Source organism: Heterodontus francisci, chromosome 18 (genome assembly GCF_036365525.1).
Source record: "Heterodontus francisci isolate sHetFra1 chromosome 18, sHetFra1.hap1, whole genome shotgun sequence".
NCBI classification, from domain to species: Eukaryota; Metazoa; Chordata; class Chondrichthyes; order Heterodontiformes; family Heterodontidae; genus Heterodontus; species Heterodontus francisci.
In genome coordinates this window covers 44,076,225-44,104,206 of record NC_090388.1, presented here as the reverse complement: position 1 = coordinate 44,104,206, position 27,982 = coordinate 44,076,225, and the positions used below count along the sequence as shown (strand labels likewise).

General features: G+C 44.2%; 1 protein-coding gene across 1 annotated transcript in view; it reads right to left on the bottom strand.

Annotated features, from left to right (window-relative positions):
- The window catches only part of kcnq1.2 (potassium voltage-gated channel, KQT-like subfamily, member 1.2), a 1,015,894-nt gene that overhangs the window by 804,742 nt on the left and 183,170 nt on the right, over positions 1–27,982 (bottom strand). The window contains exon 9 of the mRNA XM_068050636.1: positions 11,701–11,796. Coding sequence (XP_067906737.1) covers positions 11,701–11,796 — 96 coding nt within the window. The remainder of the gene's footprint in view (positions 1–11,700; positions 11,797–27,982) is intronic.

Here is a 27,982-nt window from a genome sequence, read left to right as displayed (position 1 = left end):
ACCTGGATGCAGCGCAAGAAAAAGTTTGATGACCTCACACAAGTAGTCAAGGTCAATGAATGCATCTTCAAATGCTACAGCCTTAGAAGTGAACCATTAGCCTCATACACTACTCCATTCACCAAGCACCTCCCCTCACCTACCGACATTCTCTATAACCACAACTCATACCTAACATCCATAGCTTCACATCTCCTTATCATACTTAGCATTGCTGCAAGCCTCACACCCACATCTCTCAGCTTTCAAGCACTGTCAGATATTCAACTATAACGGGCACATCACACCACACTCAGTGACACACTGTCTTGCAGTATAGGGTGGCGCATAACACCAGACAGCAACACCTAACTGGCAGGGGTCAGGCACGACTATATGTCTTCACTCTCATGGAGGAGCTGGCAGTCACTGTTGTGGCCATGACTGAGGTCACAGCCAGCAGTGGGGCTGAAACCATCGAAGATGACGGTATGTTCCTACCTAATTGCACCTTCTCACATCCTAATTCCCCCTCATCCCACAATCAGCTCCAATTTACAAGCTGCAGATTGTGTAAACATGCATCTCTTACTTTACCCGTAGTTCCCTCACTGCAACCCTACCTACCTCCTTTCAGATGCCCAAGAACTGCCATCTAGCCAGGCAATGGCATGGGAGTGTGAAGTGCCAGAGGAAGAAGAGACTGATGTTGATGTAATTCCGTCACTCAATCTCACACTCACAGCCACCAGTTCAAATACTAGCACTGCACGTACTTTAGAGGGTAGCATAGAGACAGTATCTGCACAAGGCACTGGACATGAGTAGGCTGCAGCCAGGGCAGAGGGAAAGGGTAGTGCCAGATTCCCGGGGGGTGAGGTTGCACATGATGTCTGCTACTGAGGGATCAGATGAGGACTTAGGCCAGCACCAACTTGGCATAGTCTTTGTGCAAAGCTTGGAACCCATCCTTTCCAGGGTGGAAGTGGTGGCTACCTTCATGAGAATATACGAACATACAAATTAGGAGCAGGAGTAGGCCACTCGGCCCTTCAAACCTGCTCCACCATTCAACAAGATCATGGCTGATCTGATTGTAGCCTAAACTCCACATTCCCACCTAACCCCATAACCTTTCACCCCCTTGCTTATCAAGAATCTATCTACCTCTGCCTTAAAAATATTCAAAGACTCTGCTTCCACCACTTTTTAAGGAAGAGTTCCAAAGAGTCACGACCCTCAGAGAAAGAAATTCTCCTTAAATGGGCGATCCGTTATTTTTAAATAGTGATCCCTCGTTCTAGATTCTCCCACAAGGGGAAACATTCTTTCCATATTCACCCTGTCAAGACCCCTCAGGATCTTATATCTTTCAATCAAGTCGCTTCTTAACTCTTCTAAACTCCAGCAGATACAAGCCTAGCCTGTCCAACCTTTCCTCATGCGACAACCACCCATTACATTAGTCTAATAAACCTTCTCTGAACTGCTTCCAATGGATCTACATCCTTCCTTAAATAAGGAGACCAATACTGTACACAGTACTCCAGTGTGTTCTCACCAATGCCCTATACAACTGAAGCATAATCTCCCTACTTTTGTATTCAATTCCCCTTGCAATAAATGATAACATTCTATTAGATTTCCTAATTACTTGCTGTACCTGCATACTAACGTTTTGCAATTCACACACGAGGACACGAAGATCCCTCTGCATCTCAGAGATCGGCAATATCTCACCATTTAGATAATATGCTTCTTTTTTATTCTTCCTGCCAAAATGGACAATTTCACATTTTCCCACATTATACTCCATTGGCCAGATCTTTGCCCACTCACTTAACTATCGATATCCATTTGTAGCCTCCTTATGTCCTCTTCACAACTTCCTACCTATCTTTGTATCATCAGCAAATTTAGCAACCATACCTTTGGTCCCTCCATCCAAGTTATTTATATAAATTGTAAAAGGTTGAGACCCCAGCACTGATCTCTGTGGCACACCACTCATTATATCTTGCCAAACAGAAAATGACACATTTATGCCTACTCTCTGTTTCCTGTTGGTTAGCCAATCTTTTATCCATGCCAAAACCCTCTACACCATGAGCTTTTATTTTCTGCAATAACCTTTGATGTGGCACCTTATCAAATGCCTTCTGGAAATCTTAGTGCAGTACATCCACACCTTTATCCACAGCACGTGTCACTCCTTCAAAGAACTCCAATAAATTGGTTAGACATGATTTCCCTTTCGCAAAACCTGATTCTGCCTGATTTCCTTGAATTTTTCTAAGTGCCTTGCTATAACGTCTTTAATAATAGCTTCTAACATTTTCCCTATGTTAAGCTAACTGACCTGTAATTTCCTGCTTTCTGTCTCCCTCCCTTTTTGAATAAAGGAGTTACATTCACTATTTTCCAATCTAATGGAACTTTCCCCGAATCTAGGGAATTTTGGAAAATTAAAACCAACGCATCAACTATCTCACTAGTCACTTCTTTTAACAGCCTAGGATGAAGTCCATCAGGACTGGGGACTTGTCAGCCCGCAGCTCCAACAATTTGCTCAGTACCACTTCCCTGGTGATGGTAATTTCCTTCAGTTCCTCCCTCCCTTCCATTTGCTGATTTACAGCTATTTCTGGGATGTTACTTGTATCCTCTATGGTGAAGACCAATGCAAAATACCTGTTCAATTCAGCTGAAATCTCTTTATTTTCCATTAGTAATTCCCCAGACTCATTTTCTATAGGACCAACGCTCACTTTGCTAACTCTGTTCTTTTTAAAATATCTATAAGAAACTCTTACAATCTGTTTTTATATTTCCAGCTAGCTTTCTCTCGTATGCTAATTTTTCCCTCCTTATCAATCTTTTAGTCCTTCTTTGCTGTTTCTTATGTTCTGTACAATCCACCTTGCACATTGCACATTTTACACATAATGAACTGTGTAGCTCATTTTAGTATTGTACACAACACTGTTTGCTGACAAAGCATAGCTAAGTAGCCAGGGAACAATGTCTTCACAGCCTACAATTAAAGAGACAGCAGATGTCTAGTGTCTAACCGACCGAATTTTCTAGTGTATGCTCAAAATGATAAAAGGACAAGTGGATTGAACAATCTGAATCTAGCTGGTTGAGGAACATCAAGCAAGATCTAAAGATTAATTCTGCTACAAGTTAAACAAAAACAGGTAATTCCTTTGGAGAAATTGGATATTTCTGAATCGAGAATCAATGCGAGAAGTATAACAGGTAAGGCAGATGAACTTAGAGCTTGGATTAGTACTTGGAAATATGAAGTTGTTGCTATTACAGAGACTTGGTTGAGGGAAGGGCAGGATTGGCAGCTAAATGTTCCAGGCTTTAGAAGCTTCAGGCGGGATAGAGGGGGATGTAAAAGGGGTGGGGGAGTTGCATTACTGGTTAAGGAGAATATCACAGCTGTACTGCGGAAGGACACCTCAGAGGGGTCATGCAGCGAGGCAATATGGGTGGAGCTCAGGAATAGGAAGGGTGCAGTCACGATGTTGGGGGTTTACTACAGGCCTCCCAACAGCCAGCAGGAGGTAGAGGAGCAGATATGTAGACAGATTTTGGAAAGATGTAAAGGTAACAGGGTTGTAGTGGTGGGTGATTTTAACTTCCCCAATATTGACTGGGACTCACTTAGTGCTAGGGGCTTGGATGGGGCAGAATTTGTGAGGAGCATCCAGGAGGGCTTCTTGAAACAGTATGTAGATAGTCCAACTAGGGATGGGGCCATTCTGGACCTGGTATTGGGGAATGAGCCCGGCCAGGTGGTCGAAGTTTCAGTGGGGGAGCATTTCGGGAGCAGTGACCATAATTCCATAAGTTTTAAGGTACTTGTGGATAAGGATTATTCCTCGGTTGAAGGTGCTAAATTGGGGGAAGGCTAATTATAACAATATTAGGCAGGAACTGAAGAATTTAAATTGGGGGCGGCTGTTTGAGGGTAAATCAACATCTGACATATGGGAGTCTTTCAAACGTCAGCTGATTAGAATCCAGGACCAGCATGTTCCTGTGAGGAAGAAAGACAAGTTTGGCAAGTTTCGGGAAGCTTGGATAACACGGGATATTGTGAGCCTAGTCAAAAAGAAAAAGGAAACATTTGTAAGGGCTGGAAGGCCTTATGAGGAGAGATTGAGACGGTTAGGATTATATTCGCTGGAGTTCAGAAGAGTGAGGGGGGATCTCATAGAAACCTATAAAATTCTAACAGGACTTGACAAGGTAGATGCAGGAAGGATGTTCCAATGGTGGGGGAGTCCAGAACCAGGGGTCATAGTCTAAGGATATGGGGTAAACCTTTCAGGACTGAGATGAGGAGAAATTTCTTCACCCAGAGAGTGGTGACCCTGTGGAATTCGCTACCACAGAAAGCAGTTGAGGCCAAAACATTGTATGTTTTCAAGAAGGAGTTAGATATAGCTCTTGGGTCGAAAGGGATCAAAGGGTATGGGGCGAAAGCGAGAACAGGTTACTGAGTTGGATGATTAGCCATGATCATAATGAATGGCGGAGCAGGCTTGAAGGGCTGAATGGCCTACTCCTGCTCCTATTTTCTATGTTTCAATGTATCATCAGCAAACTTGGATACATTATTTTTGGTACCTTCATCTAAGCTATTAATGTAGATTGTAAATAGCTGAGACTCAAGCACAGATGCCTGCAGTACTCTGGTAATAACAGCCTGCCAAGCTGAAAATGACCTGTTTATTCCTGCTCTCTGCTTTCGTCTTTAACCAATCCTCTATCCATGCTGATATATTACCTCCAACTCCATGAGCCCTTATTTTTGTGGCACCTTATTGAATGCCTTTTCAAGATCCAAATATACTACATCTACTGATCTCCCTTTATCTATCCTACAAGTTGCATCCTCAAAATACTCTAATAGATTTGCCAAACATAATTTCCCTTTCATAAAGCCATGTTGACTCTGCCTAATCATATTATGATTTTCTAAGTGCCCTGTTACTACTTCCTTATTAATGGATTCCATCAATTTTTGACAACTGATGTCAGGCTAACTGGCCTGTATTCCCTGTTTAGTCCATCCTCCTTTCTTGTATAGCAGGGTTACAATCTTTTCAATCCACTGGGATGATTCCAGAATCTAGGAAACTTTGGAAGACCACAACCAATGCATCCATTATCCCTGCAGCCAGTTCTTTTAGAACCCTAGGATGTAGGCCATGACATCTGGGAATTTGGTGGTTTTTAGTTCTATTAATTTCTGCAGTACATTTTCTTCACTACAACAAAAACTTATATTTTTATTGTGCCTTAAATTTAATAAAACACCCCAACGCACTTCCCAGGTGCCTTATAAAGCAAAATATGACACTGAGCCACATAGGAGATATTAGATCAGATGACCAAAAGCTTGGTCATAGAGATAGGTTTTAAGGTCATAAAAGAGGAAAGCGAGGTAGAGAGGCAGAGAGGTGTTGCAAGGGAATTCCATAACTTAAAGCCTAGGCAAGTGAATGTATGATCACCAAAGATGGAACAATTAAAATCGGGGATGCAGAAGCAGCCAGAATTAGATGAGTGCAGAAATCTCAGAGGGTTGTGGGGCTGGAGGAGATTACAGAGATAGGGATGGGCAAGGCCATCGAGAGATTTGAAAACAAGGATGAGAATTTCAAAATCAAGATGTTGCTTGATGGGGAACCAATGTAGGTCATCAAGCACAGAAGTGATTGGTGAACAGGAGTTGGTGTGAGTTAGGACATGAGCAGCAGAGATTTGGATGACATCAAGTTTACGGTTTATGGTTTCAGTCTTCCCAATATTTATTTGGAGAAAATTTCTGCTCATCCAGGACAGGGGCTGAAATTTTATACCACTCAAACGAGCCGGATGGTGGTGGGGGGGAATGGGTGGAGGGACGGGTGGTGGCGTAAAATGGAGCGGGAGGCTCCAGGAGGCCATCCCAACCCACTCCCACCTCCGCCCCACTTTACATAGGGCAGGGGGAGAAGAAAAATGGTCTGCCTGCCCCAGGCCAATCAAGGACCTTAAGTTGCCAATTAACGGCCACTTAAGGGCCTTCGCCCAGCTCCACGTGGATTTTACGCATGGCAACTGGGCGTCCTGGAGCCAGGAAAGGCCCCCAGGTAAAAGCTGGCGGCTTCTCAGTGCCCTGGGGGTGAGCCCTGTAAATCGGGCACAGGGTGCCTGATTGAGGGCTGCTCCCACTTCCCCAACTACCCCCAGGACCGAACATGCACCCCCTTCCCCCCAAACGACCACTCTTGCCTCGCTGGGACCCGACCGATTACCCCCAGCGAGGCAACCAAAACTCACCTGAAATTCCGGCTCCATGTCTTCATCTGCCATCCGCTGGGCTGCAGTCCCAGCAGTGGCCACCATTCCCGATGGCGCTGCAGGGACTAAGAGCTGCCGGCCAGCTGATCGGCTGGCAGCTCAATGAGGCGGGACTTCCTCCCTCAAGCGGGTGGAAGTCCCGCCTCGAAATAATTAAAGACTGGGGACCCATAAAATGCGGGACGGATCCCAGGCTAGGCGGAAGCAGGTTCGGCACCGACTTTTACGTTGGTGGCCAGCTCCCGACCACCCAACATAAAATCCAGCCCAGGATATCTGATAAGCAGTCTGATAATTTAACAACAGTGGAGGAGTTGAGAGAAGTGGTGGTGTGGGAGAGCTGGGTGTTATTAGTGCACATGTGGAAACTAAAGCTGTGCTTTTGGACGATGTTGCCGAGGGGCAGCATGTAGATACGAAATAGGAGGGGGCCAAGGATAAATCCTTGGGATACCCAGAAGTAATGGTGCAGGAGCAGGCAGCGAAGCCATTGCAAGTGATACACTAGCCACCATTAGATAGATAAGAATGGAACTAGACAAGAGCAGTCCCACCCAGCTGGAGGACAGCAGAGAAGCATTGGAGGAAGAGGGTGTAGTCGACCATGTCAAAGGCTGCAGACAGGTCAAGAAAAACGAGGAGGGATAGTTTACCTATGAGGAAGGATGGTTTACCTCTAGTTTAATTATTAATGTTAAATACTTTAAGTTCCTCATTTTCATTAGACCCTTGGTTCTTCACCATTTTTGTTATGTTTCGTTGTGTCTTCTACTGTGAAGACAGATACAAAATATTTGTTTTAATACCTCTGGCATTTCCTTATTCCCCCTTATAATTTCTCCTGTCTCAGTCACTAAGGAGCCCACATTTACTTTCGCTATTCTCTTCCTTTTTACATACCTGTAGAAACCCTGAACATCTGTTTTATATTTCTTGCTAGTTTACGATCATATTCTATTTTGTCCCCTTTATCAATTTTTTGGTCATCTTTTGTTGGTTTCTAAAAGTCTCCCAATCCTCAGATTTACTACTCTTTTTGGCATCATTATAAGCATCTTTGTTTAATGTAATACTATCCTTAACCTCTTTGGTTAGCCATGGATGGATCATTTTTCCCATGGAGCTTTTATTTCTCTGATGTCAGTTCATCGGGCATTAACCTGCAAGATTCGTTGCGTATGGTCACACATCAACTGGACATTGAGGGGTGGAATCTCTTTAGGTTGTGGTCTATCTCTGAGTTGACATGCACCCACAAAGCAACATGTGATCCAGTCAATGGCACCCTGCATCATGGGGATGCTTGCAACCCTCACAAAGCCGTGTGCTCACTCCACCTGCTGCTCTCTGGTAAGAGAGAATGAAATATAGTCAGCTGTCTTCAAATAGAGAATGTCAGAGAGCTCCCTCATGCAAAAGTTGATGGCAACTGCAGGATGTTGCAAATATTTCTCGCTTCAGCCTGGAAGGAGCAAGGTGTATACAAATTCATGGCCACAGTCACCTTCACAACCAGTGGCAACTTGGCCCTGGTCCTGCACTGAGGTTGTATTTGTGGCTGTAGCAGATGGCAGATTTCAGTGAGGATGTCCTTACTGAAATGCAAACAGCTTATGCACTGTTCCTTGCTGAGGTTCAGGGAGGAGAATTGCTCCCTGAACATCCTGGCCAGATTTGGCCTCCTGCTGTGAGCTCTTCTTCCCGTCCTCCTGCTTCTAGCTGCTTTCCCTGTTCTGTGTTGCTTCTCCTCATTCTGCATCATGCTGTATTCCAAGGCAAATGCCTACTACTGCACCCATGTCTGGGAGCAACTGATTTGTTCAGAAGCCTTCAAACCAGGATCAAGTCCTTCAGCACCTGTCACACCAATCCCTGTACACCTTAGCAACTTTAAAGAACTCTGGAAAGTACCAAACAATTGTAGAATCACAACAGCCAGTAAAAATCAATCAGCAACTAATCTAAAAGTAATTGCTTGTCCCTTTAAATAACACTGCTGGGGGTTCCTTAGTGCTGCTGGATTCATTTCCATGGGAAGGCGGTGGCATAGTGGTAATGTCACTGGACTGGCAGCCCAGAGGCCCTGGCTAATGCTCTGGGGACATGGGTTCAAGTCCCACCATGGCAGCTGGTGAAATTTGAATTCAATTAATAAATCTGGAATTAAAAAGCTAGTCCAGTGTAACCATGAAATCATGTTGATTGTTGTAAAAACCCATCTGATTCACTAATGTCCTTTAGGGAATTCTGTCATCCTTACCTGGGCTGGCCAACATGTGACTCCAGATCCACAGCAATGTGGTTGACTTTTAAAATGCCCTCTGAAATGGCTACTCAGTTCAAGGGCAATTAGGGATGGGCAATAAATGGTGGCCTAGCCAGCAGCGCCCACATCCCTTGAACAAATAAAAAAATAAAATGCATGATTAAGAAAGGGTGTTAGCTGGAGCCTTGTGCTCCAAAATGTCAGTGCTGGCATCAAATCAGCATTAGACACACATTGACATCATGATCTGCATACTTCAGGTGGATGCTCACTGCATACGTGCTAACGCTTTCAGCAGAAGAGTGTGTGCATGTGCCACAGATGCCATTTTGGACCTTATAGTGCCCAAACACGGGTGCTACAGATTGAATTTTGCAATGAAAATCTTTCAGGATAAAATAATGCCCCAAAAATTCTTGCAATCAATCAATGCACAGTATCCACCATTAAACTTGTCCATGCCTGCTTAACCTGCATGATGTTTTGCACTGTAAGTTGCTGGAATGGGATATGGAAAGGACAAGACTATAGGGCATCTGGGATATGAGTGAACAGGGCAAGCAACTGTGCATCTCTTTAACCAATCAGATTGAAGGACTGTGAAATTAACACTGTAACCTCTGAACAACAATGTGAAAGTTAGAATGGTGAATTCAATGTCAAATCAGGTACAGAGAGAGATATAAAGGAAAAGAAAGATTGGATTAAGAGAGAAAAAACAGAGACAAAGTAAAACATCAGGTTTTCTTTAAATCTCCATGAGACTCCACACTTGTAATAGTTTATTTCAGTGCCAGAGAGGTTGACTGACAGCAATTAGCACATCACTTTGTTTAAAGGATATAAAACGGTACATAGACTTGAAATGACTTGACTTAACTTGCTGTGTGAGTTTAGTTCGTGTATGCTGTGCAAGTACAAGAACTTCACACCACTCAATGCTTTTGAATGAGGAGCCAGACAGCAAGATGTCATTTTGTAAATTCATTTGTGGGATGCGGGTGTCGCTGGCTAGGCCAGCATTTATTGCCCATCCCTAATTGCCCTTGAACTGAGTGGCTTACTAGGCCATTTCAGAGGGCATTTTAAGAGTTAACCACATTGCTGGGGTCTGGAGTCACATGTAGGCCAGACCAGGCAAGGACGGCAGATTTCCTTCCCTAAATGACATTAGTGAACCAGATGGATTTTTACAACAATCGACAATGGTTTCATGGTCATCATTAGACTAGCTTTTCAATTCCAGATTTATTAATTGAATTCATATTTCACCATCTGCCGTGGTGGGATTCAAACCCATGTCCCCAGAGTATTAGCCTGGGCTCTGGATTGCTAGTCCAGTGACATTACCACTACATTTTCACAAAGGTAATGGTGGAGTAGTGCATCAAAAGAAGATAACAAAATAAACTTTCCAATGTTTTCCTGAAATACCGCAGGCCACAGCTGGAGTACTGTGTACAGTTCTGGTCGCCACACTATAGGAAGGATGTGATTGCACTGGAGAGGGTGCAGAGGAGATTCACCAGGACGTTGCCTGGGCTGGAGCATTTCAGCTATGCAGAGAGACTGGATAGGCTAGGGTGGTTTCCTTAGAGCAGAGAAGGCTGAGGGGGGACCTGACTGAGGTATACAAAATTATGAGGGGCATAGATAGTGTAGATAGCAAAAAACGTTTTCCCTTAGCTGAGGTGTCAATAACTAGGGGGCATAGATTGAAGGTAAGTGGCAGGAGGTTTAGAGGGGATTTGAGGAAAATGTTTTTCACCCAGAGGATGGTTGGAATCTGGAACACACTGCCTGAAGGGCTGGTAGAGGCAGGAACCCTCACAATATTTAAGAAGTATTTAGATGAGCACTTGAAACACCATAGCATACAAGGCTACGAGCCAAGTGCTGGAAAATGGGATTAGAATAGATAGGTGCTTGATGGCCGACAGGGACACGATGGGCCGAAGGTCCTGTTTCTGTGCTGTATAACTCTATGACTCTATTGTATTTAAGAGGTTGTTTATTTAGCAAATAAAGCATGTAAATGTATGACCTAACGTTTTCTTTCTTAAATTTAACATTATTTAATCTTTATCTTCTGTAATGTCAGAACACTAATACAGCTTTTTATGTTCTGATTTAGAATTTATGCACCAATGAGTCAATTGTGTTAAAAACAGCAGAGAAGTTATTTTCTTGGAACAAATGAAAAGTAAGTTCTGATTCAGTCCGAAGATCTCTTAGAAATTTCTTTCCAAATTCTTTCAATGGGAATGTACACCCCTACATTGCTTTTGCAACAACTTACATAGCATGAGGAATGCCACAAAAAAAATGCTATTACAGCCATGTCCAAATTATAGCCAGCAGTGGCTAGTGTGTGGTTTTCAAGTCTACGTAATCCAGGCCTCACACTCTAAAATACTCAATTCCATTTAGATTTCTTAATTATTGGTCTACCCTGTTTGAATTTGTGGCTGTAGAGGTTTGAAAATTAGAAGTTGTTTTTAGCAAAGTTGCTGCACGTTGCATGAATCCTAAACCAGCACACTAAGATCTGTTAGTACCAGCAACTTGAGATAAGCAAATTTACATATACATGGATTTAAACTTGATAGGGCTGCATTTCATTGGATTTCTATCCACTTGTCCTCTATAACTTTGGCGAAAGGCCCATGGAATGCTCAGAAAATTATCACTGACATTGTTTTTCTGAGTTTCCGTGGATCATCTGTTGAAATTGCTGTGGATGAGCAAGAGAACTCCTGCAGAAATTCACCCACCGTATGTGCCTCCTAAAGTTTCAAGGTACACACTTATGCAGCCCATAATGATGAAAAGCTTGTAGACTATACGAATATATATGATTCAAGTTCCACACCAACTAAATAAATGGGAGAAAACCACCATGATAAAGTTAGATTTTTTTTTTAAATTTGATTAGGGAGAAACAGGTTTTAAAGACAGATGTACAAGCAAAAAAGATTCCTAACCAACATACTTTTGTTATTAACTGAACCACAATAGAATGCACAATTTCAATTTCCTTGTGGCTCATGTTGACATCAATACCTTGATATTATATTTGGAATGCATACCTGAATGAGGGAGGCAGCAGCAGGTATTTGCCGACTGAAATGCTTTTGACGCTGTTTCTGTTGAACCTTGAGAGCAAATCCAGACCCCAGTATACCCTTAAAATTGAACATTTCGTTAAAGCATGTCATTGCACTTCAAAACAAAATTATATGACTACTTTATTATACTTCCTTTGTAAACCATGCAACTAACCCTTGGTACCTAACCAATTCTGGTATAATATCAAAGTGAATATGGAAAAATAGCAATGTTGTAGGAAAAAAATTGCAATATTCTCTTCTGCTTAAGCATTTAATTAACTTCATTCCATGGTGCACAAGAAAATTTCTTGTCAGTAAGACAAAACTTATGGGTTTCTATGCCAGCAACAAAATGGATGTTTTTATAAAAACACTGAATTCTCCTGGGCCTAATAATTTCAATTTAAATGAGGGACCAGATAGAAACAAAGTAACCCCTTCAGAATTTTCTTCGCCAAGACATTATAAACATTTTGAATTGCAATTTCTTTTACAATTTTCGTCTTGCAAGTTGATTCATGTAAAATAAAAATACACCAGTATGAACAAAGTGAAATCCTATTCCAAAAGAAGTTTTTTTAAGATTTAAAATGAAAAATAAAAAGCACAAGTTAAGTTTGGATGAGCATCTTAAGAAATGAACAGCAATGACAGCATTTTCATAAACCACTTAAATGACACTTCAGAAGTTTCTAAAATTTACCATATTAACAAAAACAACAGGAAAACCAGATATGGATTCTGTAATTGTGCTTTTTCTTCTTTTCATACCACAGCTCTAACCATATGTCCAGACTAATTAGCAGTGTTTTACAGTTCATAGGGCAGGACTTCCACTGGGTGCAGAACCAATTGAGCCAGACAGCAGAATGAGATAATACAGGCATAAGGGTGAGAACCCAAAGCAAACAATATTTTTAAACAAGAAAATATAATGGCTGCTTTTGCAAAATTTACTGTATTTTATATGGAACCTCCTATGGAACAATAAACAATTCAATAGAGGACCTTACAACTTTCATCTAAAGGAGGTAACTATCCAACACAACTCCCATAGGTAAATGCTTTCACTCCCTGTGAACTAAATCATGATCTTGAGCACAAATTCATCTGGAATAACATGTTCAACAGTCTCTGATTTTGTATAGAAATGCCATGATGTACCATGTCACTTTAGAGGGTGATTAGTAACAATTATGTCAGGCACTTCCATAACTGATGAAACTAACAAATATCTTCTTTCACAGATAAGTTTTTTACAGCAAGTTACATAAGTCAGTCCAAATGACACAGCAGCTTGGAGCCGTTTATTTATTTAGAGATACAGCACTGAAACAGGCCCTTTGGCCCACCGAGTCTCTGCCGACCATCAACCACCCATTTATACTAATCCTACATTAATCCCATATTCCTACCCCATCTTCCCTCAATTCCCCTACCACCTACCTATACTAGGGGCAATTTATAATGGCCAATTTACCTATCAACCTGCAAGTCTTTGGCTGTGGGAGGAAACCGGAGCACCCGGCGAAAACCCACGCGGTCACAGGAAGAACTTGCAAACTCCGCACAGGCAGTACCTAGAATTGGACCCAGGTCGCTGGAACTGTGAGGCTGTGGTGCTAACCACTGCGCCACTGTGCCGCCCTAAGCATAACCGCATATTAACTGACAGCACAGAAGGAGGTTATGTGGCCTATTGTGTCTGTCCCGACTTTTTGCTACTGCAGTTCAAAACTAATCTTAATGTCATGTATTTCCCTCTGCTTCAAATGTTTATCTACTTTTCCCTTAAAAGAAGCAATGTTCTCTACCTCAAGATCATCCATTCCCTTTGTATCATTGTATATACTCCCATTCCTTGCTTTTCTTCCCAAAATGCATCAAATCATTCTGCTTGATGTTAAATTGCATCTGCATCTTTCCATCCATTCCAGTAAGCTGTCTATGCATTTCAGTAGGCTTCAACAGTTTTTCTTGTTGTTTGTCAAATCATCTACTTTTGATTCTGCAGAGAATTTCAATATCAAGCTCCCTATGCCCAAGTCCAATCCAAAAGGGGAACCAGCAACACTTCCAGAGCAATCCCAACCATTTTCTAATCTAAGCAACATTTAGTCAGGAGTGGCATTTACATGGAAGACCTGGGCTAAAGGTGATTTGGGGAAAATGACATTCTACTAGGCAATGATACTCAATAATGCTCGCTTAATCTGGTTTCAAATTTTCAAATGTATGATCATGAGAAGGCATGTTTGTAGTAGGTAACATAAAAGTAGTTGATAAAATTATCAGGAACCAGCTATTACCATTGCTTTGATGTCCATTCATTGGATCTGCTTGGAGCTCTTGACTGGCTTGTGCCCTGTGTAATTGCATGAGTTTCAGTCCTAATGCTGCCCATGCATCCAGCAAATCTCACCCTGTGTTTCATGTCCTTCAACCAACTTTCTATCTATGTTGCTAGATTTCCTCTGATACTGTATGCCTGAATCTTTGTAACAAACAACTAATTCAGGAAAGAATTAAACAACCAGGTCAGTTAGCTGAGATCATTGAAATGATTTACTTTCCAGTAATCAGCAAACACTTCTCGGATAGTACCCATCTAATCCCTACAGATTACAGCAAAGAATTATGCAGCCATTCCTACTTATGCAGTTTACATCTTGCATCTGCTTCTCTTGTGGTTAGGTGAAAAATATCATTTTTGTATTGTCAAAAATTTCCAATTCTTAAACTCCAAAACCTAGCCAAACTTAGGGAGGATAAAACCTAGTGTCTGATGGATTGCATCCATGCATACTCAAAGAAACTAGGGAAGAAATAGCAGTGGCATTAGAGTATAAATATATTTATAAAAATATAAAAATTCACTAGAAAAGGTAAAAGTGCCAGTGGATTGGCAGCAGCTAATGTTATTCCTATACTGGCTGGAAAGCACTTTGGGACATCCTATGGTCATGAAAGGCACTATATAAATGCAAGTCTTTCTTTTTTATTCAAAAAGGGAGATAGAACAAGTCCAGAGAACTGTAAACCAGTTTACTTAACGTCGGTCGTAGGAAGGACATGCAAATCTTTACTCAAAGATGTAAAGAAAAACATCTAGAGCCAAAAAGAAAGAATAGTCAGCATGGATTTCTAAAGGGAAGGTCATGCTTAATCAACCTTATTGAATTATTTGTAGAAGCAACAGAAAGAGAGTATTGTAATGGATGTAGAAACATAGAAACATAGAAAATAGGAGCAGGAGTAGGCCATTTAGCCCTTTGGGCCTGCTCGGCCATTCAAAAAAGATCATGGCTGATCATCTAATTCAGTACCCTGTTCCCGCTTTTTCCCCATATCCCTTGATCCCTTTGGCATTAAGAAATAAATCTATCTCCTTCTTGCATCTATTTAATGGCTTCCACTTAATGGCCTCGACTGCAAAGAACAACAAAGATAATTACAGCACAGGAACAGGCCCTTCGGCCCTCCAAGCCTGCGCCGATCCAGATCCTCTCTCTAAACATGTCGCCTATTTTCTAAGCTTCTGTATCTCTTTTCTTCCTGCCCATTCATGTATCTGTCTAGATACATCTTAAAAGACTCCATCGTGCCCGCATCTACCACCTCCGCTGGCAATGCGTTCCAGGTGCCCACCACCCTCTGCGTAAAGAACTTTCCACGCATATCCCCCCTAAACTTTTCCCCTTTCACTTTGAACTCGTGTCCTCTAGTAATTGAAACCCCCACTCTGGGAAAAAGCTTCTTGCTATCCACCCTGTCTATACCTCTCATGATTTTGTACACCTCAATCAGGTCCCCCCTCAACCTCCGTCTTTCTAATGAAAATAATCCTAATCTACTCAACCTCTCTTCATAGCTAGCGCCCTCCATACCAGGCAACATCCTGGTGAACCTCCTCTGCACCCTTTCCAAAGCATCCACATCCTTTTGATAATGTGGCGACCAGAACTGTACGCAGTATTCCAAATGTGGCCGAACCAAAGTCCTATACAACTGTAACATGACCTGCCAACTCTTGTACTCAATGCCCCGTCCGATGAAGGAAAGCATGCCGTATGCCTTCTTGACCACTCTATTTACCTGCGTTGCCACCTTCAGGGAACAGTGGACCTGAACACCCAAATCTCTCTGGACATCAATTTTCCCCAGGACTTTTCCATTTACTGTATAGTTCACTCTTGAATTGGATCTTCCAAAATGCATCACCTCGCATTTGCCCTGATTGAACTCCATCTGCCATTTCTCTGCCCAACTCTCCAATCTATCTATATTCTGCTGTATTCTCTGACAGTCCCCTTCACTATCTGCTACTCCACCAATCTTAGTGTCGTCTGCAAATTTGCTAATCAGTCCACCTATACTTTCCTCCAAATCATTAATGTATATCACAAACAACAGTGGTCCCAGCACGGATCCCTGTGGAACACCACTGGTCACACGTCTCCATTTTGAGAAACTCCCTTCTACTGCTACTCTCTGTCTCCTGTTGCCCAGCCAGTTCTTTATCCATCTAGCTAGTACACCTTGGACCCCAAGCGCCTTCACTTTCTCCATTAGCCTGCCATGGGGAACCTTATCAAACGCCTTACTGAAGTCCATGTATATGACATCGACAGCCCTTCCGTCATCAATCAACTTTGTCACTTCCTCAAAGAATTCTATTAAGTTGGTAAGACATGACCTTCCCTGCACAAAACCATGTTGCCTATCACTGATGAGCCCATTTTCTTCCAAATGGGAATAGATCCTATCCCTCAGTATCTTCTCCAGCAGCTTCCCTACCACTGACGTCAGGCTCACCGGTCTATAATTACCTGGATTATCCCTGCTACCCTTCTTAAACCAGGGGACAACATTAGCAATTCTCCAGTCCTCCGGGACCTCACCCGTGTTTAAGGATGCTGCAAAGATATCTGTTAAGGCCCCAGCTATTTCCTCTCTCGCTTCCCTCAGTAACCTGGGATAGATCCCATCCGGACCTGGGGACTTGTCCACCTTAATGCCCTTTAGAATACCCAACACTTCCTCCCTCCTTATGCCGACTTGACCTAGAGTAATCAAACATCTGTTCTTAACCTCAACATCCGTCATGTCCCTCTCCTCGGTGAATACCGATGCAAAGTACTCGTTTAGAATCTCACCCATTTTCTCTGAGCCCAAGCATAACATTCCTCCTTTGTCCTTTAGTGGGCCAATCCTTTCTCTGGTTACCCTCTTTCTCCTTATATATGAATAAAAGGCTTTGGGATTTTCCTTAACCCTGTTTGCTAAAGATATTTCATGACCCCTTTTAGCCCTCTTAATTCCTCGTTTCAGATTGGTCCTACATTCCCGATATTCTTTCAAAGCTTCGTCTTTCATCAGCCGCCTAGACCTTATGTATGCTTCCTTTTTCCTCTTAGCTAGTCTCACAATTTCACCTGTTATCCATGGTTCCCTAATCTTGCCATTTCTATCCCTCATTTTCACAGGAACATGTCTCTCCTGCACGCTAATCAACCTCTCTTTAAAAGCCTCCCACATATCACATGTGGATTTACCTTCAAACAGCTGCTCCCAATCTACATTTCCCAGCTCCTGCCGAATTTTGGTATAGTTGGCCTTCCCCCAATTTAGCACTCTTCCTTTAGGACCACTCTCGTCTTTGTCCATGAGTATTTTAAAGCTTACGGAATTGTGATCACTATTCCCAAAGTAGTCCCCTACTGAAACTTCAACAACCTGGCCGGGCTCATTCCCCAACACCAGGTCCAGTATGGCCCCTTCCCGAGTTGGACTATTTACATACTGCTCTAGAAAACCCTCCTGGATGCTCCTTACAAATTCTGCTCCATCTGGACCTCTAACATTAAGCGAATCCCAGTCAATGTTGGGAAAATTAAAATCTCCTATCACCACCACCCTGTTGCTCCTACATCTTTCCATAATCTGTTTACATATTTGTACCTCTATTTCACGCTCGCTGTTGGGAGGCCTGTAGTACAGCCCCAACATTGTTACCGCACCCTTCCTATTTCTGAGTTCTGTCCATATTGCCTCACTGCTCGAGTCCTCCATAGTGCCCTCCTTCAGCACAGCTGTGATATCCTCTTTGACCAGTAATGCAACTCCTCCACCCCTTTTACCTCCCTCTCTATCCCGCCTGAAGCATCGATATCCTGGGATATTTAGTTGCCAATCATGCCCTTCCCTCAACCAAGTCTCAGTAATAGCAATAACATCATACTCCCAGGTACTAATCCAAGCCCTAAGTTCATCTGCCTTACCAACTACACTTCTTGCATTAAAACAAATGCACCTCAGACCACCAGTCCCTTTATATTCATCATCTGCTCCCTGCCTGCTCTTCCCCTTAGTCACACTGACTTCATTATCTATGCCTTCTGTGGTAGAGAATTCCACAGGTTCACCACCCTCTGAGTGAAGAAATTTCTCCTCACCTCGGTTCTAAATGGCATACTCCATATCCTGAGACTGTGACCTCTGGTTCTGGACTCCCCAGCCATCAGGAACATCCACCCTGCATCTAGCCTGTCTAGTCCTGTCAGAATTTCATAGGTTTCTATGAAATCCCCTTTCATTCTTCTAAACTCTAGTGAATACAGGCCTAGTCCACCCAATCTCTCCTCATACGTCAATCCTGCCATCCCAGGAATCAGTCTAGTAAATCTTCTTTGCACACCCTCCATGTCAAGAACATTCTTCCTCAGATAAGGAGACCAAAACTGCACACAATACTCCAGATGTGGTCTCACCAAGGCCCTGTATAACTGCAGTAAGACATCCTTGCTCCTATACTCAAATCTTCTTGCAATGAAGTCCCACATACCATTCACCTTCCTAACTGCTTGCTGCACCTGAATGCTTGCTTTCAGTGACTGGTGTACAAGGACACCCAAGTCTCAATGTACCTCCCCCTTTCCCAATCTATTACCATTCAGATAATAATCTGCCTTTCTGTTTTTACAACCAAAGTGGATAACCTCACATTTATCCATGTTATACTGCATCTGCCATGCATTTGCCCACTCACCCAACTTGTGCAAATTGGAGCTTCTTTGCATGCTCCTCAGAGCTCACATTTCCCCCCATCTTTGTGTCATCTGCAAATCTGGAAATGTTACATTTAGTTCCCTCACCCAAGTCATTAATACATATTGTGCAGAGCTGGGGCCCAAGCACTGATGCCTGCGGTACCCCACTAGCCACTGCCTGCCACCCAGAAAAAGACCCATTTATGGGGGAGGTGGTGGCATACTGGTATTGTCACTGAACTAGTAACCCAGAGATGCAGGGTATTGCTCTGGGGACATGGGTTCAAATCCCACCACAGCAGAAGGTGGAATTTGAATTCAATTAATAAATCTGGAATTAAAAAGCTCGTCTAATGATGAACAAGAAACCATTGTCGATTGTTATAAAAACCCATCTGGTTCACTAATGTCCTTTAGGGAAGGAAATCTGCTGTCCTTACCTGGTCTGACCTATGTGTGACTCCAGACCCGCAGCAATGTGGTTAACTCTTACCTGCCCTTTGAAATGGCCAACCAGCCACTCAGTTGTATCTAACTGCTACGAAGTCAATAAAAAAAGAATGAAACCAGATGGCCCACCCAGCATCGACCTAGGTACCGGAAATGACAACGGCAAACCGAGCCCTGTCGACCCTGCAAAGTCCTGCTTACTAACATCTGGGGGCTTGTGCCAAAGTTGGCAGAGCTGTCCCACAGACTAGTCAAGCAACAGCCTGACATAGTCATACTCACGGAATCATACCTGACAGACAATGTCCCAGACACTGCCATCACCATCCCTGTGTATGTCCTGTCGCACCAGCAAGACAGACCCAGCAGAGGTGGCGGCACAGTCATATACAGTCAGGAGGGAGTTGCCCTGGGAGTCCTCAACATCGACTCCAGACCGCATGAAGTCTCATGGCATCAGGCCAAACATGGACAAGGAAACCTCCTGCTGATTACCACCTACCGCCCTCCCTCAGCTGATGAGTCAGTACTCCTCCATGTTGAATACCACTTGGAGGATGCATTGAGGGTGGCAAGGGCAGAGAATGTACTCTGGGTGGGGTACTTCAATGTCCATCCCAAAAGTGGCTCAGTAGCACCACTATTGGCTGAGTCCTAAAGGACATAGCTGTTAGACTGGGTATGCGGCAGGTGTAGAGAGAACCAACAAGCGGGAAAAAAAAACTTGACCTCGTCCTCACCAATCTGCCTGCCACAGATGCATCTATCCATGACAGTATTGGTAGGAGTGACCACCGCACGGTCCTTGTGGAGACAAAGTCCCGCCTTCACAATGGATACCCTCCATTGTGTTGTGTGGCACTACCACTGTGATAAATGGGATAGATTTCGAACAGATCTAACAATGCAAAACTGGGCATCCATGAGGTGCTGTGGGCCATCAGCAGCAGCAGAATTGTACTCAACCACAATCTGTAACCTCATGGCCTGGCATATCCCCCACTCTACCATTACCATCAAACCAGGAGACCAATCCTGGTTCAATGAAGAGTACAGGAGGGCATGCCAGGAGCAGCACCAGGCATACCTCAAAATGAGGTGTCCACCTGGTGAAGCTACAACCCAGGACTATCTGCATGCAAAACTGCATAAGCAGCATGCGATAGACAGAGCTAAGTGATCCCATAATCAATGGATCAGATCTAAACTCTGCAGTCCTGCCACATCCAGCCGTGAATGGTGGTGGACAATTAAACAACAAACTGGAGGAGGTTGCTCCACAAATATCCCCAACCTCAATGATGGAGGAGCCCAGCACATCAGTGCAAAAGATAAGGCTGAAGCATTTGCAACAATCTTCGGCCAGAAGTGCCGAGTTGATGATCCATCTCGGCCTCCTCCTGAAGTTCCCAGCATCACAGATACCAGACTTCAGCCAATTCAATGCACTCCACGTGATATCAAGAAACAACTGAAGGCACTGGATACTGCAAAGGCCCTGACAATATTCCGGCAATGGCACTGAAGACCTGTGCTCCAGAACTTGCCGCGCCTCTAGCCAAGCTGTTCCAGTACAGCTACAACACTGGCATCTATCCTGCAATATGGAAAATTGTCCAGTTATGTCCTGTACACAAAAAGCAGGACAAGTCCAACCCAGCCAATTACCGCCCCATCAGCCTACTCTCAATCATCAGTAAAGTGATGGAAGATGTCATCAACAGTGCCATCAAGCGGCACTTGCTTAGCAATAACCTGCTCAGTGACGCTCAGTTTGGGTTCCGCCAGGGTCACTCAGCTCCTGACCTCATGACAGCCTTGGTTCAAACATGGACTAAAGATTCGAACTCAAGAGGTGAGGTGAGAGTGACTGCCCTTGACATCAAGGCAGTATTTGACCGTGTATGGCATCACGGAGCCCTAGCAAAACTGAAGTCAATGGGAATCGGGGGAAAACTCTCCGCTGGTTGGAGTCATACTTAGCGCAAAGGAAGATGGTTGGAGGTCAATCATCTCAGCTCCAGGACATCACTGCAGGAGTTCCTCAGGGTTGTGTCCTAGGCCCAACCATCTTCAGCTGCTTCATCAATGACCTTCCTTCAATCATAAGGTCAGAAGTGGGGATGTTCGCTGATGAGTGCACAATGTTCAGTACCATTCGCAACTCCTCAGATACTGAAGCAGTCCGTGTAGAAATGCAGCAAGACTTGAACAATATCCAGGCTTGGGCTGATAAGTGGTAAGTAACATTCGCGCCACACAAGTGCCAGACAATGACCATCTCCAACAAGAGAGAAACAAACCATCTCCCCTTGACATTCAACGGCATTACCATCGCTGAATCCCCCACTATCAACATCTTGGGGGCTACCATTGACCAGAAACTGAACTGGAGTAGCCACATAAACACCATGGCTACAACAGCAGGTCAGGGGCTAGGAATCCTGTGGCGGGTAACTCACCTCCTGACTTCCCAAAGCCTGTCCACCATCTACAAGGCACAAGTCAGGAGTGTGATGGAATACTCTCCACTTGCCTGGATGGGTGCAGCTCCAACAACACTCAAGAAGCTCGACACCATCCAGGATAAAGCAGCCCGCTTGATTGGCACCCCATCCACAAACATTCACTCCCTCCACCACCGACGCACAGTGGCAGCAGTGTGTACCATCTACAAGATGCACTGCAGCAATGCACCAAGGCTCCTTAGACAGCACCTTCCAAACCCATGACCTCTACCAACTAGAAGGAGAAGGGCAGCAAATGCATTGGAACACCACCACCTGCAAGTGCCCCTCCAAGTCACACACCATCCTGACCTGGAACTACATCGCTGTTCCTTCACTGTCGCTGCGTCAAGATCCTGGAACTCCCTTCCTAACAGCACTGTGGGTGTACCTACCCCACATGGACTGCAGCAGTTCAAGAAGGCAGCATACCACCACCTTCTGAAGGGCAATTAGAGATGGGCAATAAATGCTGGCCTGGCCAGCGATGCCCACATCCCATGAATGAATAAAAAAAAATTCCTACTCTCTGTTTGTCAACCAATTCTCAATCCATGCCAGTATATTACCCCCAATCCCATGTGCTTTAATTTTGCACACTAACCTCTTCTGTGGGACCTTATTAAAAGCCTTCTGAAAATACAAATACACCACATCCACTGGTTCTCCCCTATCTATTCTACTAGTTACATTCTCAAAAAACTCCAGTAGATTTGTCAAGCATGATTTTCCTTTTGTAAACCCATGCTGACTTTGTCCAATCCCGTTTAGGCTTTCCGGGTGTTCTGCTATCACATCCTTAATATTAGACTCTAGCATTTTCCCCATTATGATGTAAGGCTAACTGGTCTGTAATTCGCTGATTTTTCTCTCCCTCCTTTTTTTAAATAGTGGGGTTACATTTGCCACCCTCCAATCTGTAGGAACTGCTCCAGAGTCGATAGAATTTTGGAAGATAACCACCAATGCATCCACTATTTCCAGGGCCACTTTCCTTAGTACTCTGGGATGTAGATTATCAGGCCCTGGGAATTTGTCAGCCTTTCACCCCAATAATTTCCCTAGTACTATTTTTTTACTAATACTGATTTCCTTCAGTTCCTCCCTCTCATTAGACCCTTGGTTCCCTCACATTTCTGGGAGGTTATTTGTGTCCTCCTTTGTGAAGACAGAACCAAAGTATGTGTTTAATTGTTCTGCCATTTCTTTGTTCCCCATTATAAATTCCCCCGTTTCTGACTGTAAGGGATCTACATTTGTCCTCACTAATCTTTTTCTCTTCACATATTTATAGAAGCTTTTACAGTCAGTTTTTATGTTCCCCGCAAGTTTACTCTCATACTCTATTTTCCCCCGCTTAATCAACCTCTTTGTCCTCCTTTGCTGAATTCTAAACTTCTACCAATCCTCAGACTTGCTTCTTTTTCTGGCAATTTTATATGCCCCCTCTTTGGATCTAATACAATCCCTAATTTCTTTTGTAAGCCAAGGTTGAGCCACCTTTCTGGTTTTATTTTTGTGCCAGAAAGGAATGAATAATTGTTGTAATTCATGCACACATTCTTTAAATATTATCCATTGCCGATCCACTGTCAACCCTTTTAGTAAAGTTCCCCAATCTACCATAGCCAGCTCGTGCCTCATACCTTCATAGTTTCCTTTATTTAGATTCAGGACCCTAGTTTCGGATTCAACTACTTCACTCTCCATCTTAATGAAGAATTCTATCATGTTATGGTCACTTCTCCCCAAGGGACCCCGCAAAACAAGATTGTTAATTAATCCTTTCCCATTGCACAATACCCAGTCTCGGATAGCCTGTTTTCCAGTTGGTTCCTCAAAGTATTGGTCTAAAAAACCGTCACGTACACACTCCAGGAAATCCTCCTCCTTGGTATTATTGCTAATTTGGTTTGACCAATCTATATATGTAGATTGAAGTCACCCATGATTACAGTTGTACCCTTATTGTATGCGTCTGTAATTTCCTGTTTAATGCCATCCCTTACATCTCCACTACTGTTTGGGGGCCTGTAGACAACCCCCACCAATGTTTTCTGCCTCTTGGTGTTTCTTAGCTCCACCCATACAGATTCCACATCATAATTTTCCGAGCCAATATCTTTCTTCACTATTGCATTGATTTCCTCCTTTACTAACAATACTACCCCATCTCCTTTCCCTTTTTGCCTGTCCTTCCTAAATATTGAATACCCCTGGATGTTCAGTTCCCATCTTTGGTCACCCTGCAGCTATGTCTCCATAATCGCTACTATATCATAACCTTCTATATCTATTTGCGCTGTTAATTCATCTACCTTATTGTGAATGCTCTGCGCATTAAGACACAATGCCTTTAGACTTGTCTTTTTAACATTATTAGTCATCTTAGATTTATTTTGCACTATGGGCCCATTTGTTTCTCGCCCTTGTTTTCTCTGCCTTCCACTTTTGCTTCTTATCTTTCTGTCTTTCATTTCTATCCTTGTTTCTTCTTCCTATGTCTCCCTGCTCAGATTCCCATCCCCCTGCCATTCTAGTCGAAACCCTCCCCGAAAGCACTAGCAAACACCCCCTGAGGAAATTGGCCCCAGTCCTGCCCAGATGCAACCCATCTAGCTTGTACTGGTCCCACCTTCCCCAGAACCGGTCCCAATGTCCCAGGAATCTGAATCCCTCCCCGCTACACCATTTCTCCAGCCACATATTCATCTGATATATCCTGCTATTTCTGCTCTTGCTGGCAAGTGGCACTGGTAGCAATCCTGAGATTACTACCTTTGAGGTCCTACTTTTTAATTTACGTCCTAACTCCCTATATTCTGCTTGTAGGACCTCATCCTTTTTTTAACCTATGTCATTGGTACCAATATGTACCATGACAACTGGCTGCTCGCCCTCCCCCCTTAGAATTCCCTGCATCCGCTCAGTGACATCCTTGACCCTAGCACCAGGGAGGCAACATACCATCTTGGAGTCTCATTTGCAGCCACAGAAACTTCTGTCTGTTTCCCATATGATTGAATCCCCTATCATTATAGCCCTGCCACTCTTCTTCCTCCCCTCCTGTGCAGCAGAGCCACCCATGGTGCCATGAACTTGGCTCTTGCTGTTTTCCCCTGAGCCATCTCCCCCAACAATATCCAAAGTGGTATATCTATTAGAGAGGGGGATGGCCACAGGGGACTCCTGCACAACCTGCCTTCCTCTACTCTGCCTGGTGGTCACCCATTCCCTTTCTGCCTTTGCAGCATTCGCCTGTGGTGTGACCACCTCACTAAATATGCTATCCATGATGTTCTCAGCATCGCGGATGCTCCACAATGAATTCATCCGCAGCTCCAGCTCTGTAATGCGGGTAGCCAGTAGCTGCAGATGGATACACTTCCTGCACACATGGTTGTCAGGGACACTGAAAGCGTTCTTGATTTCCCACATCGCACAGGAAGAGCATATCACGGGTTCGAGCTTTCCTGCCGTGACTTACCTTTAGATTACTTAGTTACTCCCTTTAATTAAAAAATACTAATTACGCTAGGGGCCTTGTTCTACTCCAAACACTACCCACCACAATCGAAAGTCCTTACCTTTACTTTTGAAGCTACTGATAAATCCTACTAAAAATTAATACAGTTCACTAGTTAAAATAAACCTTACTCAAAAAAAAAGCTACTCACTTGTTCCTTATTTTTAAGCAATTTACACACGCACCCTAACACTGGTGTACTAACTCAGCTATTTCGAGTTATTTCCTAACAGCAGTTACTAACCAACCAATCACCTTGCAGCTTTCCTGTGATGTCACTGCTCACTTTGTTTTCAAACTCCGACACGCCTGGACTCCTCTCCGTTGCTCTCCCAGAAGGTAAATGGTCTAGGCCGCAATCCTCGGGCTCTATTTATCGGCTTCCCGCTCCGTGTTCTTCCTGCAGGTCCGCTCCTCTCCACTGCTCTCCCAGAAGGTAAGTGCCCTAGGCCACAATCCTCGGGCTCTATACATGATATACATGAACTTTCAAAAGGCCTTTGATTGGGTACCACATAATAGACTCATGACTAAGGCCAGAGCATATGGAGTCAGGCAACAAGTAGCAGAATGGATAGCAAACTGGCTACAAAACAGAGAAAGAGAGTAGGGGTTGGATTTTACCTTAGGCGGACGGGACTTAGCCACTGATGTAAAAGTCGGTGGCGAACCTACTTGCGCTTAGCCCGGGATCCGACCCACATTTTATGGGTCCCCGGGCTTCAATTGTCCCAAGGCGGGACTCCCACCCACTTGAGGGAGGAGGGCCTGCCGCACTGAGCTGCTGGCTATTCAGCAGGCTGGCAGCTCTTAGTCCCAGCAGTGCCACCGGAAGCAGTGGCCACTGCTGGGACTGCAGCCCAGCCAACTGAGGAGTTTGCCATGGAACTGGGATCCAAGCTAAGTTGTAGATGCCTCGCCGAGGGAATCGGGCGCGCCCCGGCGAGGCAAGGGTGGTCGTTTGGGGAGAAGGGAGGGGCGTCTTGGGTCCCAGGGGTGGGTTGGGAGATGGGGGCAGCTCTCAATCGGGCACCCTGTGCCCGACTGCCATGGCACCCCCGCCAGCGCGCGGAAAGGCTGGCAGCTATCACTGAGCGGCCTTTCAAGTCCCCAGCACGCCCGCATGCCACAGGTAAAATACCCGAGGAGGCGGGCGAGAGCCCTTAAGTGGTCGTTAATTTTACGCCACCCCCATGCCACCATCCAACCCGCTGGGGCAGCGTAAAATTCAGCCCTCGGGGTTAAAAGACTGATGAGGATGGAAAGTAGTGTTCTGCCGGGATCCGTGCTGGAACCACTGTTGTACACTATTTCCACATATAATTTGGTATTGTGAATGGGATGTACAATATCAAAATTTGCAGATGTCACTATATTGGGTAATTAGTTAAATAGCTGAGAAAGATTGCAACAAAATATATGAACAAACCTGCAGAATGGATTTATAGATGGAAAACTAATTTTAATATAGTTGTCAGGTGGTTCATTTTAGTAGGAGGACTAGGAGGACATGTGCTCCTTGTAAAACAAAAGTATAAATGGGATCGAGGTGCAAAGCAATCTCGTGGTAAAAGACAGATTAATAAGGCCATTAAAATGAAAACAAAGCACTGGGGTTCATTTATAGAGGAAGAGAATTCAAAAGCAGAGAAGTTAAGTTGAACTTGTATAGAAGATTGGTTCGACCACACTAGGAGTAATGTGCGTAGTTCTGGTCTCCGTATTACAAAGGGACATAGAAGCACTGGAGAAACTGCAATAAAGATTTACAAGGATGGATACAAAACTGAAAGGGGACAAGTATCAGGAAAGGCTGAATGTACTCGGGCACTTTTCTCTAGGAAAGGGAAGACTAAGGGCAGAATTTTGTTCTGCCCTTGGAAGTGGGCAGGGAGGCGGTGGGGGGGGGGGGTGGGTGGTGGAGGCAAACAAACAAAATGGCAGGGGGTGCCATTCCCAATATTGCCTGGGCCTCCTGCCATTTTGTCCAGACTTTCCACCTCAGGCCAATTGAGGCCTGTAAGTGGCCACGAGTTCACCCTCACCAACCCCCACCCCCACCCCCACTCCCACTCCGTCTCCGGGGCCTGCCTGAATAGCCCCTCGACCCCGACCCCACTTACCTTCTACTCTGCTTGGTACTGTAGGGCCTCCTGCAGTATCAGCAGTGGCCACTGCTCCCAGTGATACTGCCTGTACTGCAGAGCTGCCAGCCTTCCGATTGGCCGGCAGCTCTGGAGGTGGGAGCTCATCCCTTAAAGGGATGGTGACCCAACCCCTTGCAGTTAATTGGTTGCCCGCCATTAACTAGCTACAGGGATCCAACGGAGGGTCAAGGAGGTGTCTCCCCCCATCTTCTGGCCCACCACCGGGACCCCAGTTGCTAGAATAAAATCCGGCCATAAGAGGTAACCTGATAGAGATCTTTAAAATTAGATTAAAATCAGATTGGCAAAAGTAGGCTGTATGAGGAGCCCCTAGAATGCTTTTGAGGTAGATTCTTCGAGCAGCATGTTCTGGAACCAACCAGAGAGCAGGTTATATTAGACTTGGTATTGTGTAATGTGACAGGATTAATTAATGACCTCAGAGAAAAGGCAGCTCTAGGTAGCAGCGACCACAATATGATTGAATTTTATATCCAGTTTGAAAGAGAGAAGAGTGAGTCAAAGACTAGTATTTTAAACTTAAATAAGGGCAACTATGTGGGCATGAAAGCTAAGCTAGCT